This window comes from Nasonia vitripennis, chromosome 4 (genome assembly GCF_009193385.2).
Source record: "Nasonia vitripennis strain AsymCx chromosome 4, Nvit_psr_1.1, whole genome shotgun sequence".
In the NCBI taxonomy this organism is placed as follows: Eukaryota; Metazoa; Arthropoda; class Insecta; order Hymenoptera; family Pteromalidae; genus Nasonia; species Nasonia vitripennis.
In genome coordinates this window covers 21,521,034-21,544,008 of record NC_045760.1, presented here as the reverse complement: position 1 = coordinate 21,544,008, position 22,975 = coordinate 21,521,034, and the positions used below count along the sequence as shown (strand labels likewise).

General features: G+C 37.5%; 3 protein-coding genes and 1 pseudogene across 3 annotated transcripts; 3 read left to right on the top strand and 1 right to left on the bottom strand.

The window, feature by feature from the left end:
• Positions 526 to 2,788, bottom strand: Or40PSE (odorant receptor 40 pseudogene; annotated as a pseudogene).
• Positions 8,845 to 10,295, top strand: LOC100115102 (poly(A) polymerase alpha-like; the record flags this gene model as incomplete). The annotated part of the gene is given in 2 exon segments (XM_008215906.1): positions 8,845 to 10,219; positions 10,222 to 10,295. Coding segments are annotated over 2 exon segments (1,449 nt in total), but the record flags the coding sequence as incomplete, so codon positions are not given.
• Positions 10,296 to 13,602: 3,307 nt separating this feature from the next.
• On the top strand, positions 13,603 to 16,451 carry LOC103317558. Its single transcript, XM_031929187.1, has 2 exons — positions 13,603 to 14,598; positions 15,856 to 16,451. Exons 1-2 carry the CDS (start codon positions 14,298 to 14,300, stop codon positions 16,209 to 16,211), a joined length of 657 nt encoding a protein of 218 aa, XP_031785047.1. The 5' UTR covers positions 13,603 to 14,297; the 3' UTR covers positions 16,212 to 16,451.
• A 1,443-nt stretch (positions 16,452 to 17,894) lies between these two features.
• LOC116417279 (uncharacterized protein DDB_G0279979-like) lies at positions 17,895 to 18,347 on the top strand. Its single transcript, XM_031929739.1, has 2 exons — positions 17,895 to 17,934; positions 17,989 to 18,347. The coding sequence occupies exons 1-2, from the start codon at positions 17,895 to 17,897 to the stop codon at positions 18,345 to 18,347; spliced, it is 399 nt and encodes a 132-aa protein (XP_031785599.1).
• The last annotated feature ends 4,628 nt before the right edge of the window (positions 18,348 to 22,975 follow it).

Sequence of the window (22,975 nt, the reverse complement as noted above, 5' to 3'; positions counted from 1 at the left end):
GTAATATGGATTTCCCGTTTGTGCCTTCGAACATGGAGTGCATGCTGTTGAACAATGGCTATAGGCATTTAGTATAAATGGAATCGTTTAGAAAATGGTGTGCTGAGATCAATTTGGTAGGATTATTATTTACCTAGTATTTTTAATGTACTCTACAGCAAGGAAAACGCGGTTCCAGAGTTGTAGCATTAAATTTTGTAAACCATCTTTGCATATAATACTTGCCATAGGCAGATAGAGTTTGTGAATTCAATTAAATAACGCACAACAGCAATGCATCTCTTCCGTATGGCATAGTGATCAAAAGGTTGATTTGCTGATTTAATTAAAAACTCGCATGCGTATTATTAAGAATAATGAATATATTTTTTAATTTTATATGACAATTTACTAGTTTTTGTGTTACTAGTTTAGCAATATAACACGGGAATCAAAGAATACCGAATGATACGTCTTTATACGCACTGTGTAACTCAACTCAAACAAATGAGTGGTATCTATAAGTTCCAAACACAATTATTCCAACTAAGCGCCGACAGCCAAAAGGACTGAAACTTATCCAAAAGAGGTTTTTACGACCTGAAAAATGTCAAAGTTACGGTAATTCAGTTTAAATAAGAGCATAGATAGATCTCTATTTTATGATGAACTTGCACTGAGAAAAGCATTGAGGGATAAGTAAAAGAATTTACCAGCGCTGAGCTGTAGTGGGTGCTGTGCTCGAGCAATTATCGGAATGATGGTGCGAGCACAATCGACCGTTAGCAAGTGCCAATCACTGCCATAACAGGCAGTACCAATTGTTCTTTTCACGGTTGACTGGGTGCAAAAATAAGGTGCTGACAAGATGAATTTAAAATATAAGAAAACTAGAACTTTATTCAAGGTAAAATATCAGAAGAGGAAAATTACACTAACGACACATCGATCATAATGTACGAGAGCGCTACTTCTCGTGTCGATGCTCGTGCGAGACTGACTGCTTGGACAGTTCTTGTCGAGCAGAACAACTCTGGTCGCAGCAGAAGCTGATGCTCACTTCGTATACCTGCTTGCGAAGGGACAGATGGATCTTGGGTTCTCTCCGCTATGGACGCTGCTGCGTGGACGAACTTGGCGTGGGCCATAAACCTGCGAGCTAGTGCTAATCTATACCTGCTCTAAGCATGGCTCTTCTTTCCGAGCGTATCTGTCGGCTGTGACCATCGTTCATAAAAAGCTATAAAAGCCCTACAATAAACTATAATCCTTTGTGCGTGCCGATACATTTTCGCTCAGGATTTTCTACAGACAGACGCTTATAATTTTTTATAACATTTAGAAAAACTTAAAACTAGACAGAAACTTGACACTAATGCTTTCGCTTTGCGCATATTTACTCGTATAAAATCGACGATGATAATAGTTTTAAGTGAAAAAATAAACTTACATGCATTGCAAGAACTTCACTCGCGAAACAGTAAACCAGCATGTGGCACATCATAGTTATAGTTGACCCTCCCAAAGTTACTATTGGCAGAATTGGCAGACTTTCGCTGTTGTTTCCCGTCGCCTATGAATTTCTTTCAGTTGGATGTATTACACACTTACTTTTTATAGCATTATTGTCGTCTACTTGCCTTGACAATATTGAAGCCTAAACAGCAAATGACGAGAACCAATTTGAACGTTTGTGCCAGAATAACCATGTTGAAGGACTTTTTAATGTTGTTAACAAATGTGCAATAAAATTACCCAGTTTCCAGTATAAGAAAATTTAATTGTTCGTATCAGAGTAAAAGTAAATAGTTACTACCTTATTAAATGAACGTGTCTCCGTACAATATGTCTCTAAAAATTCCGAGTTCCCTCGGCTTTTCAGTCGACGAAGTATCTAACTCCTCGAGACACAGCTCTCGGATCCCGGCAGCGAGAATTTCGCACTGAGCACTAGCATGGAATACCAATACACCGAAAAAGTAGTCAGGAATAGTGAAGGTGGAGGCTGCGCAACAGCCGACGAGCATCTGCGTGGCATAGGTAATTTCGAAGTACGGCGAGCGGTCGTATCTGAAAGGGTAGTAAGCCTATATGGGCAGAAATCGATACTCGCCGCCAGGATCGGTGATGTTGTTGATGATGCGGATTCTGGGCCGAAAATGGAAAGAACATGAAGCAGACGAAGGAGAAGGTACATGACAAGGTAGCCGCCGAGCGTAAAGATCTGCGCCCTATAGGCCTGCTTATACATGGTTTCGTACTTCCAGTCACTACTTCGCGAGCCGGACCAATCGATTAGTGCACTCCGTAGGATTAGGCCGTATACTGTGGGGCACGATTCTTTTATATTACAGCTGCAAATATTAGCCTCTCGGTGTTTATCGGTCTTGCGTGATCAATTACCTCTTCGACTTCTCCAAAGAAAAAAGAGTTTTATAAAGGACGTAAGCGTGCAGTACGTGAGCGTCGAGTACCAATTGAAGTTGTCTGTATACTTTTGCAAGTGCATAGAGCTGTGGTGTTATTAAACCAAACCACAGTGTAAATAGCATGATGGGAATTCGCAGATGATTGCGATTATTGCTGACTCCGCGAGTATCCAGCTCGTCTAATTCGCTCGGCCATACGCCTACCGCTTTAAGGCAGATGCGATTCAGACTAAATGCCCACTCGAAATCTGCGAAATAATTATTCGGTTCAATCACCCATAACACTATCACATGTTACATTCTCTCAAAACTATACCTTGATTGTTATCTTGATTTCCTTTTGTCGAATCGGTACGTAAAGTGCTACGACGTCGATCCATTTTATTTACCTCGGCTCCTATCCTATATGTTTATCATATTATGTCCTCAACGCACCTTGTTATATCTTATTACCTCAACTAGAAATGTGTGGCTGGCAAAAGGAACTAGAATAAGAAGTAATAGCTATAAGTTCTGAAGGCCTGAAACTTCTCGCGATAAAGGCAGAAGTTTATGGAAAGAAACTTCTACGAAATGTAAGAACCCCCTTATTATCCGGCGTTTATCCTACATTACTCATTTATGAGCGAGCTTCTGTCGCATGTTTCCAGCAGCTCTCGTCAGTTCGTCTTCAGCTATTGACGCTTTAGCACCTATATATAGCAGCAAAGAACTTCAACTAAATCCCTCAAAACTACTTTTTAATAAATATATTAATAATGCTCAATGTCGTCATCATTGGTTTGAATAGTGAATTTGAAGAAAAGTTCAGTATAAGAGTCAGTGAGTTTGTCTATCATTACAATGCCATTTATTTGCATTATAAAAAAGCTATACAACTGAAATTTTACACAGATACTTACTATGCTACCTAGAAAACATGCAACCTACATGATTATGATTTAACTGTTTTCATTCATATTTTCACATCGAGGCCCATATGAATTTTTTAATTTAGCGTATCAAATTTTGCTTGTAGTATTTTAGCTTTTTTGTCAAGGCATTAATTAGAATTTTTAATTTTAACAGTTGTGAGAGATATTGAGACCGATACCTGTTTCTGCATTTTTCCAACTATTGAAAGTCAAAATTCTAATTACCTAATACCTTGACAAAAAAGCCAAAACATTTATCAATTTCTCCATGTAAAAATATGCTAGAAACCAGAAATACAATGTGCTAGAGATAGTAGTTTCTGCGTAACTAGTTATAAGTAAAATTTGACCTGCACAATTAAAAAATTCGCATGAGTCTGGATGTGAAAATATGAACGAAAACAGTTAAATCAGAATTATCTAGGTTACATATTTCTAGGTAACATGTCTAGTAGCCTTTTTACAATTCAAAGAGCATTGTATAATGATAGACTTAAACTTACTGACTCGGATACTGAACTTTTCTTTAAATTCACCTCTCAAACCACACCGAGGGCGACTTTGGGCACAGAGACACAGTATATCTTCAAACTCTTTATTCTTTTAATTGAACTTCTCACTGACATTTCAAAAAACAAAATAATATTCACACATTTTATTACTACTACAAATGGGATTAGGGTGCCACTTTTCAATACACATGTTGTAATAATACACACTCTTGGTAATGATTAATTTTTACTAAAATGTCTTGCTAGTTATATTACATATATTTTATCTGTTATCAAGGTTTCCACATTTCATTTTAAACATTTTCATTTTAAACACCTCAAACATTTCTACCAGGGTTATGAGTTATGACTGTTTTGAGGGTTATGAATTTAAAGCGCGGTTCTGATCTCGTTGCCTAGGCAACCAACCAGCAAACAATCAGAATCACGTATTAAATGCTTCACAACAAAGGCCATCATTTTTTTAAGAGAGGAGGATCCACCTTATGTCACGTTTACTTTTACTTGAGGTAATAAAAAGGGACTTTAAGCATCAGCAGCGGATTTCATTTATGCTGTTTGTTATACCATTGTATGCACTTGCGCAAGTTTATCGGCAATTCGTGATGGATATTTTGACTAAAACCTACTCTATCATCACCTCTTTTATTAAGCTTTTTAGGCAGCAGTGACTGGCCAGTTCAAAGCGGGATGACTGCTTAGGCACTGGCCAAGCACTGCTGAGATTCCGAATTATGCGAAACGTAAACAAAAAGATGCTTAACCCCTAAAAATACGTACATACGTACACTGAGAAAACTAGATATTAAAATTTACTACATATGCAGGAAAAATGACTATATTATATAGTAACGGACGGTTATACTTGCTTTGTATTAAATTTTACTATCTCAGATAGTAATTTCTATACTGAAATGAAATTTTTTTAAATTTAATTTTTATTTTGCTGTCCACTTTTACGCGCTTATTCGAATATGATTATTATTATTATTATTATTGACATTTAATGTTGTTAAGTGAAAGAAATAAACGAAAGAAAGAAATTTTTCTGCGGCGACGGGAATCGAACCTGGACCTCTGGAATGGGAGTCGAGCGCGCTGACCACTTACCCAAACAGTACTGTTATGTACTAAATTTCAAATATGATATATTAATCACATTTACTCATGAGTTAATATTAATAATAAATTGACCAAAATTAATAAATAATAGCAGCGAATGATATTTTATCACTTAATAATACCAGATAAACAAAAAATTATAGATTTTAGTCTCTGATTACTGCATAAATCAACTTTATAACCTCCAATTTTGGCACACGGAGAAATTCTTAAAATAATTTTTACTATATAATGTACTAATTTCTAGTAAACACGTAACAAATTTTAATATAAGGCTAACAATTTTTCCCATATGAAAAAATCCAATTGTTTTGGAGATATACATATTTATAAAAAATCCAATATTTTGGTTAAAATTAAGAAAATTAAAATATTTTCAAAGTTGCCAAAAAATTTTTTAAAAATTTCGAAATTTATAATTATTTAATGAAAACTTTAATTAGAAGTAAAAAATTAATATTAAATCTCATAACAACTTTGTAAATTTCGAAATTTTAAAAAAATTTTTTGGCAACTTTGAAAATATTTTAATTTTATTAATTTTAACCAAAATAACTATTTGTATATCTCCAAAACTTTTTTTCATGTAGGAAAGATCTGAAATGTACTAGTCTTCGCGGCAAATCTGAACCCTACTAGTCTTCGTCGTAGCAAATCTGAACCGTACTACTCTTCGTAGGGACCGACGATATAAAAACCTAAAATATATTCTTGAACTAATATACTCCGCATTCGTAGGGAGTTTTAATAATGTAATATTTATTTGAATAGTTTTAATAATGTAATATTTATACGCCGGCACATCGGAGAAAGGTGAGCAACAACGAGAAAAAAACGTAATAAACGTATGTAAAACCTAAGCATCTAAACCAATCTACCTCACGCGTGGCGAGTTTTAAAATAGTATATTTTGATACAAGTGCGCGAAGTAAGCAATTCTCGCACGGGTGTAGTTTGTCACCCTCGCTAACTCCGTGCACATGTTTGGAACCATATTTTTTAACACGACATGCGCGAAAAACGCGGTTTTCACGGGGCTCGTTTTTCGTGTAGTGTTTGCAAAATTACGTTTCCATAGCAACGGTATGTTTCGCGCCATATTATTTATTTCGCGGACTAGTTTAAAAAGCTGGTGTTTCGCGCACGGAGTGTTAAAAAGAGAATATTTCATATTAAGAACACGTTATTAACAATCATCGTGTTGTAGGAAAAATCTTTCCTTTGCAGCAGGAACTTAACATCACTCTACGACTGGTTAAAAAAACGTAGGCCATTAATTGTTGATTTGTTTTCCTGTAATGTCTCAAAAAGAAAGAGCTTCAATGCTGCCTAGGAGGAACAGTTGCCGACGAACGAGCACGTCAGACCCTACGAGGCGAGAGCAGTGGTGATGCACTTAAAGTTGCTCTCGCCACGTAGGGTCTAACGTGCTCGTTCGTCGGCCTCCTCTTCCGGCAGCGTCTCGCGAGAAGTCCATGAGTGTTTGAATTCTGTTTTGCATTCATTGGACGCGAATCCTATGCCTTACAATTCGAATACGGCATTAGAAGGACTTAAAAACTGGTATTTGTAGATGTGGCTCCACGGAAAATGTTGCGTAATATTTTGATCTGATAGTCAGACCCTACGGGGCGAGAGCAATTTTACGTGCGTCGCCGCTGCTCTCGCCCCGTAGGCCTCCTTTTCCAGCAGTGTCTCGCGAGAAGTCCATGAGTATTTAAATCAAATAACGCATTAGAGGGACTCAATAATTAGTATTTGTAGGCATGGTTCTACGGGAAAAGAGCAAATGATGCGCGAGAAATCTTATTATACTTGCTTGTAGTAAATATTGGGACAGAAAGTTACGAAAGCAATAAATAAGCACTCGTAGTAGATATCTGTACCGAACATTTTACTAGTCGGTCCCTTCGAGGCGAGAACAACTTATCGTGCGTCGCCATGACTCTTGCCCTGTAGACGTATGCCAGGCGGACATTAATTCGGGGGTAACGGTGATTGTCACCGTTACTCAAAGTTTTTTAGAGTAGTATACGCTTGCATGTGATAATTATACGTTGATTATTATTATAAAAGTTATATTCTAATAATGAAGTTTTTATTTATCAATTAACTCTTTATGTATTTATCAGCTTGTGGTGTGAAATTCATGAGTAGCGCCATCTGAGTGTCACTATGATAACCGTTTATTTCCGTGGCGTCAGTCAGCTTGCCCAACTCGCGTCGTATCGTATTTCTCGTTGTTTGTTGTTATTGTTTATTTCTTAGGATTTCCTGTACACTGTCCTTTCACACTGGAGAAAAAGATAATGATTTGAGCAAATCGTATACAAGATTATTTATATTATATAAATTACCGCGTTTTTTTTTGACAACTTCTATTAAAAATCACTGATTAGCACACGAATGTAATAATATATAAAAATTACTTAGAAACAATTATGGAAAGTATCGTTTTTCTTAAAAGTAAAATCTCGGATACCAATATAGAAGTAAATAGTGTCGCGGGCGCCAAAGCTTCGTCTGCTTCTTCAAACTCGCCTTCGTGGCTCTACCGCGCCACTTGATCAGTGTGACACGAATTCATAGGGAGGTACTTTAACGACGTGCAACGACACCCCTAAAAAAGAAAGCAAAAGTTTTGAGAAAAATCGGTTTTTACATTTTAGCTCTTTACTTAAGAACCGCTTGACGAAATCGTTTAAAATTTTAACAGCAGATAGCTTTTTTATGGTAAATCACCAAGTAAAATTTTAAAGCATTTAACTACATTGTTTTAGAGAGTGATCGGAAAATTTTCAAAAAAAATATTGAAACCTTGATATCTTTAAAACCATAGGGGTTTGAAAGCTGTGCAATGAACTTCGACAAAACACATGAAATTCTACTTTTTTCCCAAAATCTCAAGTGCAATAAGGTCTGTTTACGCCCGTAATCGAGGCACAAAATAAACTCATTTTTTTCAGTTTTCGATTTATTATTAAAAAAATATGTAGTCAAATCACTTGAAATTTTAATGGGATATAGTTTGACACGTGACCCATCGACATAATTTTTTTTGGCAAGGCTATGACGTTTAGTTTCAAAGATATAAAATTAAAAAAAAATCACTTTTTTCATTTTATCTGCAGAACAAAGCGATCGATCCCGAGGACCAAACGAGAAAAAGTAGATAATTTTATTCACTTTCAAATGCATTTTAGCTAGATTGTTTGTAACAATGTAATGATTGAAACAAACGCAAAATAGTGTTTATCAAAAAATCAAAAAATGGCCATAAAAAAACAATAATTAAAAAAATAAAAAATGACTATTTTTCCCAAATTTAGAATAAAAAAATAGATATGCATGTCAAATTTTATAGATATTGACGGAGTAGTTCCAGAAATATTACGGTATACATCCACACACACAGATCCATACGGACATTTTCTAAAAACACTTCATTTGAACTTCTAACACACCAATAAGTTTTTACAAAACACAAAATTTTGCTATTACAAAGCTTCCTCTAGGAGGAAGCAATATGCATTTCAAAAGATAATGTGCAGAAAATTCCTAAATATGTAATACAATTTTTCTTTGGTTGAAACAAGTGATTATTTGTTTATTGCAAAATAGCACTAGTTCCCCTTTGTGGAGACTTATTCGCCGCATTGGTTTGACGATGCTACCGATAGGTGCCGACTCTGGGTAGAAGACGCTGCCGATAGGGAGCGCTTTAAGTAGCCGTAGGGTGGGGGAACCTAACCCAAGCGCCACGCGCAAAGGATCAAGTGACTCAGTTAGAACGGGAGAGTCAGCAGAGCAACATCAACCAGAGCAACTATACTTGTGAGTCGCTTTCTATCATCCGTTCAGTTAAAAATATTGTACGTAATCGTCAATATGTGGAAACCTCGAGCAAATTATACGATCAGGAGCCATACAGCGCCGTTACAGTCGCATACGGAAAAACGCAAAAATGTCGGCCTTACCTCAGCTATCAGCTTGGATGGGCCAAATCCTAGTAATCTCCGTAGAACAAATGAACTTGAGGAAGCTCTAAAACTGCACCAGGTTCTTGAGTCACAGGAAGAAATGAAGCACAGAGCAGATGTGATTAGCAAACTTGATGCTTTAGTACAGCAATGGGTTTATAACGCATGTGCGGGAAACAATTTCCCTTCTCATTTCCTAGATCAAATCAGAGGTAAGGTCTGTACATTTGGATCTTATCAACTAGGAGTTCATCATAAAGGATCAGATATCGATGCCTTGTGTGTCGTACCGAGATATATAAATAGAAAAGAATTTTTCTCATCGTTTTTTGAGTTGTTAAAATCGCAAAAAGAAGTCAAAGATTTGAGAGCTATAGAAGAAGCATTCGTACCTGTCATTAAGATGAATTTCGATGGTATTGAGATTGATATGCTCTTTGCCCAATTACAAGAAACCAAACTTCCAGATCCACTGGATTTTACGGACGACATGCTATTAAAATACTTGGATCAGAAGTGTGTCAGAAGTCTAAATGGTTGTCGAGTGATGAAAGAAATACTGCAATCAGTGCCGAATTTACAAAACTTCAGGCTTAATTTGAAGTCCATCAAATTGTGGGCAAAAAATAACGGAATTTACAGTAACGTTTTAGGGTATTTGGGTGGCGTTTCGTGGGCAATATTAGTCGCACGAACGTGTCAGCTGTATCCAAATGCTGCCCCAGCAACTTTAATAGAGAAATTCTTCCTGATCTTCTCAATGTGGGAGTGGCCAAGACCAGTGCTACTAAAATCTGTTAAAAAAGTTCATTTAGGCTTGCAAGTGTGGGATCCTCGGGTGAATGCTTTAGACAGGCCATCTTATCACCTTATGCCAATCATTAGACCTGCTTACCCTCAGCAGAATTCGACTTTTAATGTAACCATTTCTACAAGGACAATAATGGAGGAGGCAATAAAGACTGGGTTAGCCATTACAAAAGATATAGCCATGGGTAAAGCTTCGTGGGACAAACGTTTCGAACCACCAAATTTCTTCGACAAATACAAACATTTTGTAATTTTGTCAGCAAGTAGTTTAACTGAAGATGCTCAATTAGAATGGTCAGGATTTATTGAATTGAAGATACGACATTTAATAGGATCATTTGACAGGAATCCGAACATTACATTGGCCCACATTAATCCAAAGTCATTCCCATCGCTAAAGCCTGAAGCAGACGAATACGTTTGTATGTGGCTTATAGGCTTGAAATTCAGAAAAGCCGAAAATCTGAATATTGACCAACTTCAGACATTAAGTCATTTGTTGAAACGACTGAGAGACAAGCGAAAAAAATTAATAATTTGTTTAAAAATGGTATGTCTTAAAATAATACAAAAACTTTTCCCAAGGTGCATCATTACATTAATAATAATGAATTTAGTAGGATTCCGATTTTCAATTCAAATCTCCCGGTCTCTTAAATCTGCTATTAATATTAAGAATTCTGAAGATTGCCAGACTCCATGTAAATGCAGCCTTAACATACAGATATTTCCCGAAACAAAAACAGTTTGTATGTATACTATAGATTTCTATAGTATACATACAAACTGTTTTTGTTTCGTATAGAATATTTGTAAGATGCACACGAATATATCATTGCACCTAACGTGTGTACATGTTTACGGCAATGTTATCGTCCTCTCAGTGCACCTAGAAAAGCTCCTAAGATGTTCAATTCAAAAGATGAGAATGATCCTGAAAATATGAAAGGTTTGACAAAAAAAAAAGATATCGAGTCAATACGCAACGAAATAATTAACGTCCGAAACTTTTGTGAGAAAGCCTCTATTTCGAGAGAAAATGCAGAGCGCAGTTGCAATCCAAGCTGCAGTATTGATGAAAGAGCTGGGACATCGAGGAGCAATGCAGAGACTGAAAATATCTCGAAGATTACGGACAAACAATTACTCAAAGAACTTCGTGAGGTTTGAAAAGAAGTGCAGGGCGTAATACAGCTAAACTTAAATCGGAAAAACACATAAATCTTTCCTGCTCGCTCCCCTACGCATCGAAACCAAAATCACCCAGTTGAGCCAGCAGCAGCCAATAGAAACGTTAGTAATTCTTGTACTTTTTTAAATAAATACATATTAATGATTGAAAATAATCTTATTACCACTGTTATTGATTCCTCCTAAAAACTTCTAGAAAATACTTTTTGGTGTGTAAGAATTTCAAATCAAATGTTTTTAGAAAATGTCCGTATAGATGTGCGCGCGTGTGTGTGAATGTGTACGTGCGCGTGTATGTGTGTGCATATATGTGTATGTGTGTGTTTTTATGTGGCGTAAGCAGAGCAAGCTCTGCACAAGTGGCCCTCCGACACCGGATTCCCACAGGTACTATCGTTGAGCAATACTTCCGTGGGGCCCGTTAACTAGCCTTTTTTTGGCTTCTTCTTTGAAGTTTGACATTTCCGTACATCCCCCATCCACCAAGGTGATTAGGTGTTCAGGATCAAACTCGTCTTCTTCATTCTGCATCGTCTTGCCGTCTTCTTTCTTCTGCATCATCCAGCCGCCTGCTTCTTGCCGCATCGTCCGGTCGTCTACTTCGAGCAGCATCGACCGGCCATCCTCTGGACAGACTCAACCCCGACACCTACGTTCCTCTGCATCCGTCCGAGGAGCGTTTTGTATCTCTTACCTAGTGGCCTTCGTCTAGCAACAGTTTTACTCAGCTGTTTCGCCATGTCCTTCCCTTCTATTCTCTTCGTCATTTCTAACCTTCTTGATAATAGTCCTTACGTAGTTATTTACTGCGCACCAGCCATCTTTCGAAGATAGTAATTCACTTCCCCGTGTCGTCTATTGGTCCAGCCAACAATACATGGTATGAGGTGGTGCGTCCATCGCCCATTTCCACTGGAGTCCCATCGTCTTTGCCACTCAGCTAGGGTTTGTTCCTTTGTGGATTTCCAAACTTCCTTTTGAATATTGTCACCACGCCGGTTTTCTTCGTATATATTCTTCCGTTCTCTTGCTAGAAGGTCAATAGGCGGCATACTTGAAATAACGCACACTGCATCTTCTGATACTGTTCGGTAGGCAGAAGCGACCCGCAATGCACTTCTCCTATAAACTGTTGACAGCTTTCGTGCATAGGACTTCACCAACATAGCGTCCGCCTATATTGGGGCACCGTATAACATAATTGATGTAGTTACACTGTCTAGGAGTAACCTTCGGCCCTGCGTTGGCCCATCTACATTTGGCATTAGTCGCGATAGTGCAGTACCGACTTTTGCTGGTAATGTTCGGCTGAGAGTTTATTTCGTGTCCGTCCACTGACAGCGTTATTGTCTCTATTTTCTTTGTACTGAATATAAGAATAGCCTCCGTTTTATGGCTAGCAAGCTCAAGTCCAGTCTGCTTTAGCCAATCGTAGATTATACTTACTGCTTCGTTAGCGATTTCCGTCACCTCTTCCTTTTGCTTTGCTACTACCACTACTGCAATGTCATCTGCAAACCCTACAACTGTTGCACCTTCGGGTAGCTCTAGCCTAAGTACGCCATCGTTCCAACAATAGTGGGCCGAGCACTGACCCTTGTGGGACCCCTTCGGTTACTTGATAGGTTTTCGTGCCGCTCTCTGTGTCATACAAAAGGGTTCTGTCTTTCAGGTAGTCAGACATAGTCCTTCTTATATATGCGGGTATCTCTTTTTTCCCTAGTGCCTCCTGTATCTTGCCCCAGCTGGCTGAGTTATACGCATTTTTAACATCCAGTGTAATAATAGCACAGTACTTCTTGGATATCCTTTCCATCTTCCTTCTGTTGCAGTTCTAGCGATGTCAACTACTAAGCTTATGGCATCAAGAGTGGAGCGTTTTTTCCTGAAGCCGTATTATTATTCCGCAAGTCCGCCTGGTTTTTCAATGACTTGGTCCATTCTTACGCCGATTATGCGCTCTAAGATCTTGCCCGGGGTATCCAGCATGCAGAGTAGTCTGTATGAGGAAGCTTCTCCAGGTGGTTTATCTCCTTTTGGTAGTAGCACCAGGCGTTGCTTCTTCCAGTTCTTAGGAAGCGTCCCTTCTTCAAGACATGAGTTGTACAAGTCCACAAAGACATCGAGGCGTGCCTGTATAGCTTGTATCAATGCAATATTGGGTATGCCATCCAGGCCTGGAGCCTTGTTGTTCCCTATTCTTTTGCATGCAGCCAGTAATTCCTCTGTGGTGATTGCTGGAATGGTTTCGTCATTCGCCTCCACTTCGGGAATAGCTGTTACTTCCAGTTTAAGAGAAACAGCGTGGTCACAATACGATCCAGCCATTCCGGGCTTTTAGGAGGGGGGATATAACCTCCCTTTGTCTTCTTCACTACCACTTGGTACGGTCGCCCACAGGGGTTCAGCTCAACCTCGTCCTGGAGCCTGTCTACAATTTCCGTTCCCTTCTTCTGTGAGTTCCGTTGCGTTGTTCCGTGTGTTCTCGTTCTGCATAGAATAGTAACGTTGTTTCCTATCTATGTTATTTTGTAACCATGACTAGTTTTAGGAATTGCTCCGAAGCTCCGAAATGAAATTCTCATCAAACACACCGTCAGTTATATCCGAAAAGATATTTAACAAGGTAAGATTTCGCCATTAAATTATGAATACAGTTATTAGAAGTATTAATGAAGCTTTATAGTATATGCACAATGTCGTTATAATAATATTTACTGTAAGAAATCGTGACATTATAAAAGACTCCATTTAGTATCCATTTTGTTCTACAAAACAAAGCTTACATATTATTAATGATTACTGTAGTAATATTTTCGATTTTCTTTCTACAGTAACGAATGCGATGACGAGTGACTTTTTAAAATTTTAGTCATTTAAAATTATGTATAAGGCTGAGATCTCCATTGTATGAGTGGGTATGATCAAATTTGACGAGGCAAACACATGTGATGCAATGACTAATGACTATCAACATCAGTTAGTTCGAGAAACTGTTGTCAAGGGTCTGGTTAATATCAAAATTTTGTAAGCAGATATGAAGTGACTATCACTGTTGGACTGTTGGATGTGTGTGTGTGTGTGTGTGTGTGTGTTTGTGTGTGAACTTGACTTCTTGTAAGCAAACTCTGTATGATGAGTTGAGTATAATTATCTGTACAATTATCGTAATGAGAATGTTATTTTGAATTTTATATTTTGTAGCAAGTTCTTTTTTTGGAATTAAGAAAGTCTTCTTGTGTTTACAGATGGTTGACTTGTGGTTGTCATACTCTGCACGATGATGGGTTCAATGGATACTCAATTTATAACGGAAACAACTGCTACACCTTTCTCTTAATTCAATTTTTATTTGTTTGCATGAGTGAAATCCATACAAATTTATGTGCCACCATCTGGCCACCGATTTGTCTTTTAATACGCATAATTCATGTATCATTATTGAAATTACATCAGTATTTATGTCCAAAAAAAAATGATACACGTAACAGTATAGATTTATTTAAAAGTTTTATAATTCATGTAAAATTAAATATTCCTAAATGTTTAGGTTATATTGTCAACATAGAATTGCAGAAAAACTTTCCAAAAATGTATATAAATAATTGTGCATGCTATTCATCGTATATGCTTGGAGTAAACTTCGTTGTCATCTCTTGTGGTAAAGTATAGCTTATAACTAAAACTAAAATTAAAATTAAATAGAACATTATCAAGTAATGGCAAACAAAATATTAAAAAAAAACTTTAATGCAGAACAAAATATTAAAAAATCTTACCTCTTCAATTCTCAAGGCATCCAATGCATCGTACAATTTTTGGCATACTTTTAATTTGTTCATTCGTTCAATAACACGTAGCCATAACTGTTCTAAAATTGCCTGCCGACGTACGGTTTTAAAATAGTTTTGTACGTCTTAGATGCTTCTGGAAGAAGCACTCTGTACAAAGAAAAATTTGTTGTAAAATGTATTAACCTCGTCGTTATTTACTAAAAACTTGTCACACTCAATAAAACATAAAATTTGCGGGTTCTGTTATTGCGCGGTTAATAACGGTGATAAAATGTTACGTAGCAGCAGTATCATGTACGTATGACAATCGAACTTCTCTTGTGGATCTCCTTCTTTTAATTTTACAACGCCACTTGTGGACGGCAGCCGGTGCTTGCCGTCCACATGCAGTATCTATAACCGTCAAGTTCGGCATAAGTCAACAATACCTTGTTGTACACATTTCTGTTTGCTGGCCAAATTAGGCGCATTGCAAAATCCATACGATCTTGATGATAAATATCGGTAAAAGTTGTGCCATTCTTTATTAATCGCAGGTCTTCTTTTAACGATAAAGTTGACGTTTTCCCAATTTCTCGACTAAACAAAAATGTGGGAAACATTTTTCAAAATTTGATCAAAGGTTGCGCGACAAATAGGTGCTGGTACTAGTCGGTTATTCTAAAGGAAGCTTATTTACCAACTGGAAGCGAACCACCGAAAAAAACAAATGCGCAACAATAGCTAAGTACCACGTGAAACGCCTTCTAGGCAAAAAGAAAATCTGGTTACTTTTCTTTATTCTAAAATTTAATTTCTGCATTACTGTTTTCGTTCCACGATGGATTCTTATTTAGTGAATGAAAACGCTTTACGAATCCATTTACAACAAAAATCATATTAATTATTCAAATGACGACATAAAAATGCAATGTTTTAATAATATTGCCAACTATATTAATGGAACGTTACATTCAAACGATGAGTGTATGTTGCAGCCTATAAATATAACTTTTTACTTTCTATTATTATTGCATTACAGTTAATTAAAATTTGTTTCAGTGTAGTTCTTTAATTTTCTCACACTTTAAATTAGATTATTGCCCAAATAATTACAAAGTAAATTAATAAATAATGCTTTCTAGTTACAGGAGATAAAGTTAAGCATCTATGGGAGAACCTTCGTAAAGCCTTTGTACGAGACCATAAAAAGGTTATTGCTGGGCATGCATCATCATACTACTTGTATAATGATATGATCTTTTTGGAATCATACGTTGCACATAAACGAAAATTGAACACAAACAATGACTCTAATGTCGCTGCTGGATCAGAACAACAACCGCTACCTTCTAGTAATGACAGCAGCAATGGTAATTTGACTTTCGAGGATGTATTATCGTTGTACAAGAAGTATAAATCTAGTGGAAATTCAAATGAGAAATCTAATCAACTCGTATCAAGTGTCAATCAATCAGCTGTTGATCAAGGTTTAAAATAAAAGCATTCTTCATAAAATGTAACTCCTGAATGTGAAACTTTTCAACGTACCATTATGCCAGAAAAGGATCAATTTGCGAAAAGGAATATCTCAGTGCAATCTAACTTGGAAAAAAATGTTGTCAAAACCATTGAAAAAGCTGGACAAGTTATTGAAGATTTATGCAAGGAGGATGATGTTGATGACATTTACATATAATCAATTTCAGAAGCTTTGAAATCAGTCCCACAAGAACGTATATTAGAATGTGTAAATGGTATTCTGAAAATTGTGCAAAATCATATAAAAAAAAATTAAAAGTTACAAAAGCAGAAATCATTTTTATTATTGCAACTATTGTATATAATACTGGCCAATTTTGTGCATTACTTCTTGTAATACATACTGTATTCAAATGTTACTTAATATATACTTATAATTTACTATGTTACGCTAACTAAGAACATTGACAGATGGATCAACTAGACAGCACGATCTTTAAACCTTACAGATATTATAGTAAATTTCAATGACACTGACGATGATATATGTATGTACAGAGGGAATAATCACGACATGTATTATTATAATTTTTTACTTGGCAATGTCTGCTGGGGTTTCACCATTAGAATGTACTGTACTGGGATAGCCATCATTAGCTATTACAAGCTCCAAGTGAAGAGCTTGACCTGCTCTAGCAGCAACGTACAAAGGCATTGTCCCTTTTTCCTACAGTTACAATGAATTTATTTTTTATTTTTAAACCATCTACAAAAACCAGTTGTATAATACGTATATTACATTACTTGCTTTTACATTTGTAACTTATTATTGCTCAAAAGAGATGCTCTTGAAAAAACAAATGACTAAAAATTGATATATTATTGCAAACTACAATAGAATACAAAAATGCTATGAATTGTAGAACAATGGTTATTAGTTGCAAGCAGTTTGGAATACGATTCTTATGTTATCGTCTACATATACATTAGAGCAGAGTGACCTCTGAAAGCTGGTACATGATGATTAGTAAACTCGTTTATGTTTGACTTTAACATTGTTCAGCTACTTATACAAAATACATAAAAAAGCAAAGTTGCACACGGAAAACTATTGAACTCTTGTTTTTTGCGCTATGTCAATATAAATCAAGCCACCTAGCTTTTTTGCGTACCAGACGAGCACTACCATACAGGGCATAAAAAACAGAAAATCGTCATAAATACTTATATATTAGTTACTATTTTGCAAACAACAAAAGTTCAAAGCTGCAAGCGTATTAGATATGCGCAATGCGCTTGCGCACTTGGACGCGCGCAGGGCCCAATCCACCCCTTTCTCTGCGCGAAAGTGGGGGTGTGTGGGTGTTGGCTCTTACGGCTATTGGAAAAGGCCCAGAAAGGGAAGAAACAGTGGAGTGGGGGAAGAAGGGATGATGCGGCTTTAAAGGGCCCTTCTGCGGCTCTTGTCAGTCTAACGCCAAATCTCAGGGAGTTAAGAACTAAATAAGTAGGATCAAGTGTGCCTCTGTAGTGTACAGCTAAAAACATACAGCCAAGCCCTTTTGCTATATTTGCTGCTCTGCAATCTTTGATACAGAGTTCAGTATCAGCATACAACAGGACTTTTCCGCTTGCTTCGAGATTTGCACGGCTGCTAGGAGTTTTCATTAATCTTTGCACGCGTCTAAAATAGCTCAACACCATGAGTATGATTAAAGAGGAGATCAACGTCCCCTTCGATGGTATGTATTCGTCAGTTTTTTGTAAAATACACATGCTTTAAGCAAAATTTGTAGCAAATCATGCAGGTGACGGGACGGAGGGGCAGATCAAAACTGAACCAACCATCGGAGTGAAGTATACGTGGTGTCCCGTTGAACCAGATCCATTTTTTGAAGAATACAGTCTGGAAGGTCTTGTGAATGGAGACTTTGACCACTTATTCGATGAAACAATGGAATCAACAAACGAGCCATTGAGTGGAATGCAAGAAAAAGAACAAGAGAAAGAACAAGAAAAAGAACAAGAGAAAGAACAAGAAAAAGAACAAGAGAAAGAACAAGAAAAAGAACAAGAGAAAGAACAAGAAAAAGAACAAGAGAAAGAACAAGAAAAAGAACAAGAGAAAGAACAGAAAAAAGAACGAGAAAAATAACAAGACAAAGAGCCGTCGAAGACTCATGTAAGCCTCAATGGAAAGAATAATTTCAATCTTTTAACGGTTTTATGTTCATTATTTTTATTTCGAAATCCGAAGTTCAACGCAATTTTCTCTCGATTAAAGAGAATGAATTTAAGGCCCTACGAGAGAATACGAGACTCAAAAGCTCACACGCCGTAGTGACCAGGCTTTCTGTCAAGGAGATCCAAGAGTGTCGCCGAAAAAGCGAGGCGAAAGGGGCAGCCAAGGAAGAGAAACCCATGGAGGTGAAAAGTGAGCCAATGCACATGCGACTGAGAAGAAGAAAGACAAAAATTGTCAAACCGGTGCAGCAACAGCAGCTGAAGAGGATGAAGAAGAAGCGCGCACGCAACGGCTATTCTCGCATAGCTCGCTACATCAAGCAGGAGTGTACCAATTGTGACCTGGTATCAGAATCCGCATCTCAGGTGATGCGCAAGGGTCACGAATGTGCAACTCAAATCGTTTACACGTATCTTAAGTGCGACAAACAATATTCATTAATGCAGTCTATAAAGATGTACGTGGATACAAAATGTCATCCCAAATTTCTTCACTCGTGCACTTATGCGACTATAAGTCCAACAGATTGTTCCACATGAAGAGACATGTTTTAAACAAACACAACGTAAAACCTGCGGCCACCACCATAAAATCGAAATCGTTGTGAAGAAGAGTGCAGGGCGATATTTTTGTGATTTGTGTAAATAATATATTATGTATACAGGCATGGGGCATTAGGCATTTGTTTTTTTTTAATATAATTTGTATGTACTATAGTAATATTATTAACTAATTAAGAAATAAAACACCATTTTTTATAATTAAAAATTATGTTGCTATGTACATTATTCAATTCTTACCTATAAACCTATAACATATTATTTTATATTTATTTATCACGTATCTTCTGAATTTGAATATGTGGAAGATGGCCTAAACAAGAGTATAGGCGATATTCTCCATTGAAGAAAAATCGTTTTGGATTTTACAGCCGAAAATTAAATTCAATAAATTTTGTTCGATTTGTATCTTACATTTCCTCGCTCAAATAGCTGACAAATTTGGATTCGGGTCTCTCGTCTAATATTATATGATCATGTTTCACGCTTGTTCACTCTAACTTCATAAAATCCTAATACATTTTCCTTCTAAAAGTCTGATCTCGATAATCGCTGTCTGGACTGAACAATCGTGATATAAGACCGCGATCACTAATAGTTTCTTACGTTAGCTTCTTATCATTTCATTCCATAAGCTATTGTTTTTCGGTGGGGGTGTAACGTTACCGGTTAAACGCCTACGTTTTTCTTCTCTTTCCAAAAAAATAAAGAATTTTCTAATCTTCATGCGAAGCAAACGCATGTGTACACTAGATTGTGTACGCGTACACGCTTGTCTCTTCCAGACGCAAATAACTTTTACGATAATCGAGTCAATAAACTAATATTCGATTGATTTTTCCTGAATGAACATTTACCATAACTTCAGGATACTTTTTGGTATAGTCGGTGATAGAGACTCCAATTAACTGTTCTTTTTGCTTCGTGTCTCGTCAGGTGCCACCGTTGGCGGCTATCTAGCCCCCGGTGCCGGCGATCCGCTTGCCCATGTTCATCGTCGAAACGATGTGCGAGCAGGCGGTTTAATTTTAGGATACTCAAAAGAATACTATAAGGGACTTACTTTTGGGATACTTCTTGGGTTACTTTTGGGATACTTCTTGGGATTTTTGACGTCCCTGAGCCTGGAGCATCCAGGCGACATGGAATCGTTGTTGCTCCGACTGCTCGGCACAACATGCTTCTTCGCTCGAACGCTTACGGTCTGTCGCACATTACGATCATTAATTGCGCGAATTAGCACGTTTCGTAGTCTCACGCTATCTCAAAATTTGTCGACGCAAAAGTTGCTGGTTATTGTAAGGAGTAACATGATGAGCCAATGATTACGAAACTGCAAAATTAACCTAAAGATAACGACCACCTGTTGAGATGATTACGATTGAAGTTGGTGTTGGTGAGGTTGGGAAATGCTTTCTCAAAATCACTGAAATTCTACGCAACTTTCGCCGGGTTATAGCAAAAAAAAATTCATAATAAAAAAATAAAATAAAATAGCTTACCTTGCTTAGAATTTTACGCTCTATTACCCTATGAAAGAAAATACACTAGCCTTGGATCACCCTGTGTGTATATATATATATATATATATATATATATATATATAAATCAAAATTTTTTAATTTTTGGAAATTGTTTCTAAAGTTTTTAACGATTTAAAGCTTTAGTAAAGAGATGAAAAAACCGCTGCCAATTCATTCGCCGTAGCTTCCTCCAACTAAATTTATTTTATTTTTTTTTTACATGGCATTTGGAACTCGAAAGTTCATCGCCTCATCTACGCAAGCCTTCCACGCTGCCCTATCTTGTGTCAACCCCACCCAAGATGCACCTCTCCGATCGACACCCACCCGTCCTATTTCTACTATATCCGCTTTTACGTTGTCCTCCCATCTACGTCTAGGTCTACCTAGAGATCGTGTTACCATCGGCCTGCCCTTCATGACACGCGCTGCCGTACGGTCGTCTCCCATTCTCGCTACGTGCCCTGCCCATCCCAATCTGCGCGATTTTATTATTCTGTTAATATTTGGTGACGCGTACAGATTGTGTAACTCATCATTGTGTAGTCTCCTCCATTCCCCGGTTTCCTCATCTTTCTTCGGCCCGTATATTTTTCGCAAGACTTTATTTTCAAATACCCTAAAACGGTTGTCCGCCTGCTTAGTGAGGGCCCACGTTTCGCACCCGTACAGAACCACCGGCAGTATTATTGTCCTGTATATTCTTATTTTAACGTTTTTAGACAACAGCCTCGACTTAAGTAAATTACTCACGGAGTATAAGCAAGCATTACCCGAATGAAGTCTCTTGTTTATTTCGACATTAATCTCGTTTCTATCATTTATGGTAGTACCCAGATACCTGAATTCGCTAACCTTTTCAAAAGTAAAATTCCCAACTCTGAGATTTTCCTCCCATCTGCAGATGCCTAGTTTATCCACAATCATGTACTTGTTTTTGATTCACTCACTTCTAACTTTGTACACTCTGCCGCTTTTATGAGGATTTCCGCGTTTCTTGCTACCGTTTCCCTACAATCCCCCATTAAGCGTTGCGCCCAGCTGGCTAACCCGCATTTTTCTAACGACATACTCTAACGTTAAGTTGAACAGCACCGTAAAGAGCCCATCCCCTTGTTCTAAACCATCGCGTATCGTGAAGGGTTCTGATACATTACCGCCTACTCGGACCTTTCTCGTGCTTCCGTTCAGACATATTTGAATCAATCTCACGAGTTTTTTTGGTACACCGAGAAGTACTAGAATTTGATATATTTTGCCTCGCTTAATAGAATCGTACGCTTTTTTAAAATCTATAAATAGTTGGTGTATGGTTTCGCAATATTCCCACTTTTTCTCTAACAACTGTCTTATGGTAAACATTTGATCGCTCGTCGATCTGTTGCGCCGAAATCCGCACTAATAATCTCCTACTATATCTTCCGCGAATGGAGTGAGTCTGGCTTGTATTACGTTTGACAGAACTTTGTAGCACGTTGCTAAAAGTGAGATACCCCTATAGTTATTGCAGTCTGTCTTATCCCCCTTTTTAAAAATCGGTATAATGATAGATTCCTTCCAATTTTCGGGTATTGTTTCATTTTTCCAGATGGCACATACTAGTTTATAGATTTTAAATGTAAGCTCGACGCCCCCATATTTGAGTAACTCAGCTGGTATAGAGTCATTTCCCGCGGCTTTGTTGTTTTTTAGTTTTTTAATCGCGGCCTCTACTTCTTGGTAGCTCGGTTCCTCCACGTGGAGTTCAGCAGTGTGAATTTCGTCCCCTAATTCTTCGCTATTTTCGTGCACGTTTAATAATTTATCGAAATAGTTTTTCCACAGCGACAGTAATTCGTTGTCATTTGTTACGAGGTCCCCGTTTTCGTCCTTCATCAATTGCGCTCTACTCCTAAAACCCTTTCTGATGGCGTTAATCCCTCTGTACATCTCGCGGGGGTTATTTTCCTTACTGTTTGTTTCTATTCTCCTAATAAGATTCTTTTAATACTCCCGCTTCTTATTTCTTTAGATCGCACCCGCCTGTTTCCTTACGTTATAATACTCTTCTACGGTCCTATCGCTTCTATTTTGTAAGCTATCTAATTTAGCGCTTTTGCGCCTTTCAAACCAGAGTTTGCACTCTTCGTCAAACCATGGTTTGCTCTTTGGCTTTTTCTTTTTACCCAGTACTTTCTTCGCGGCCTCTTTTACCGTTTTGTCGATGTCCCCCCATAAGATATTCGGTTCGTCATTCCCCTCCGGCGATGTGTTTGCTTCTTCAAGTGCCTGAAACCTGTTATTAATTTCTATCTGGTACTAATTCGCTCTGTTCTATCTCGTAGCTTCTCAATATCGAAGCGTTCTACCTTGTTTGCTCGCTTACTATTTTGATTCGCTACTAGTCTAGCTGTTAATTTGGCTACTACTAGGAAGTGGTCCGAGTCGCAATCTGCCCCTCTGTAAGCCCTTACGT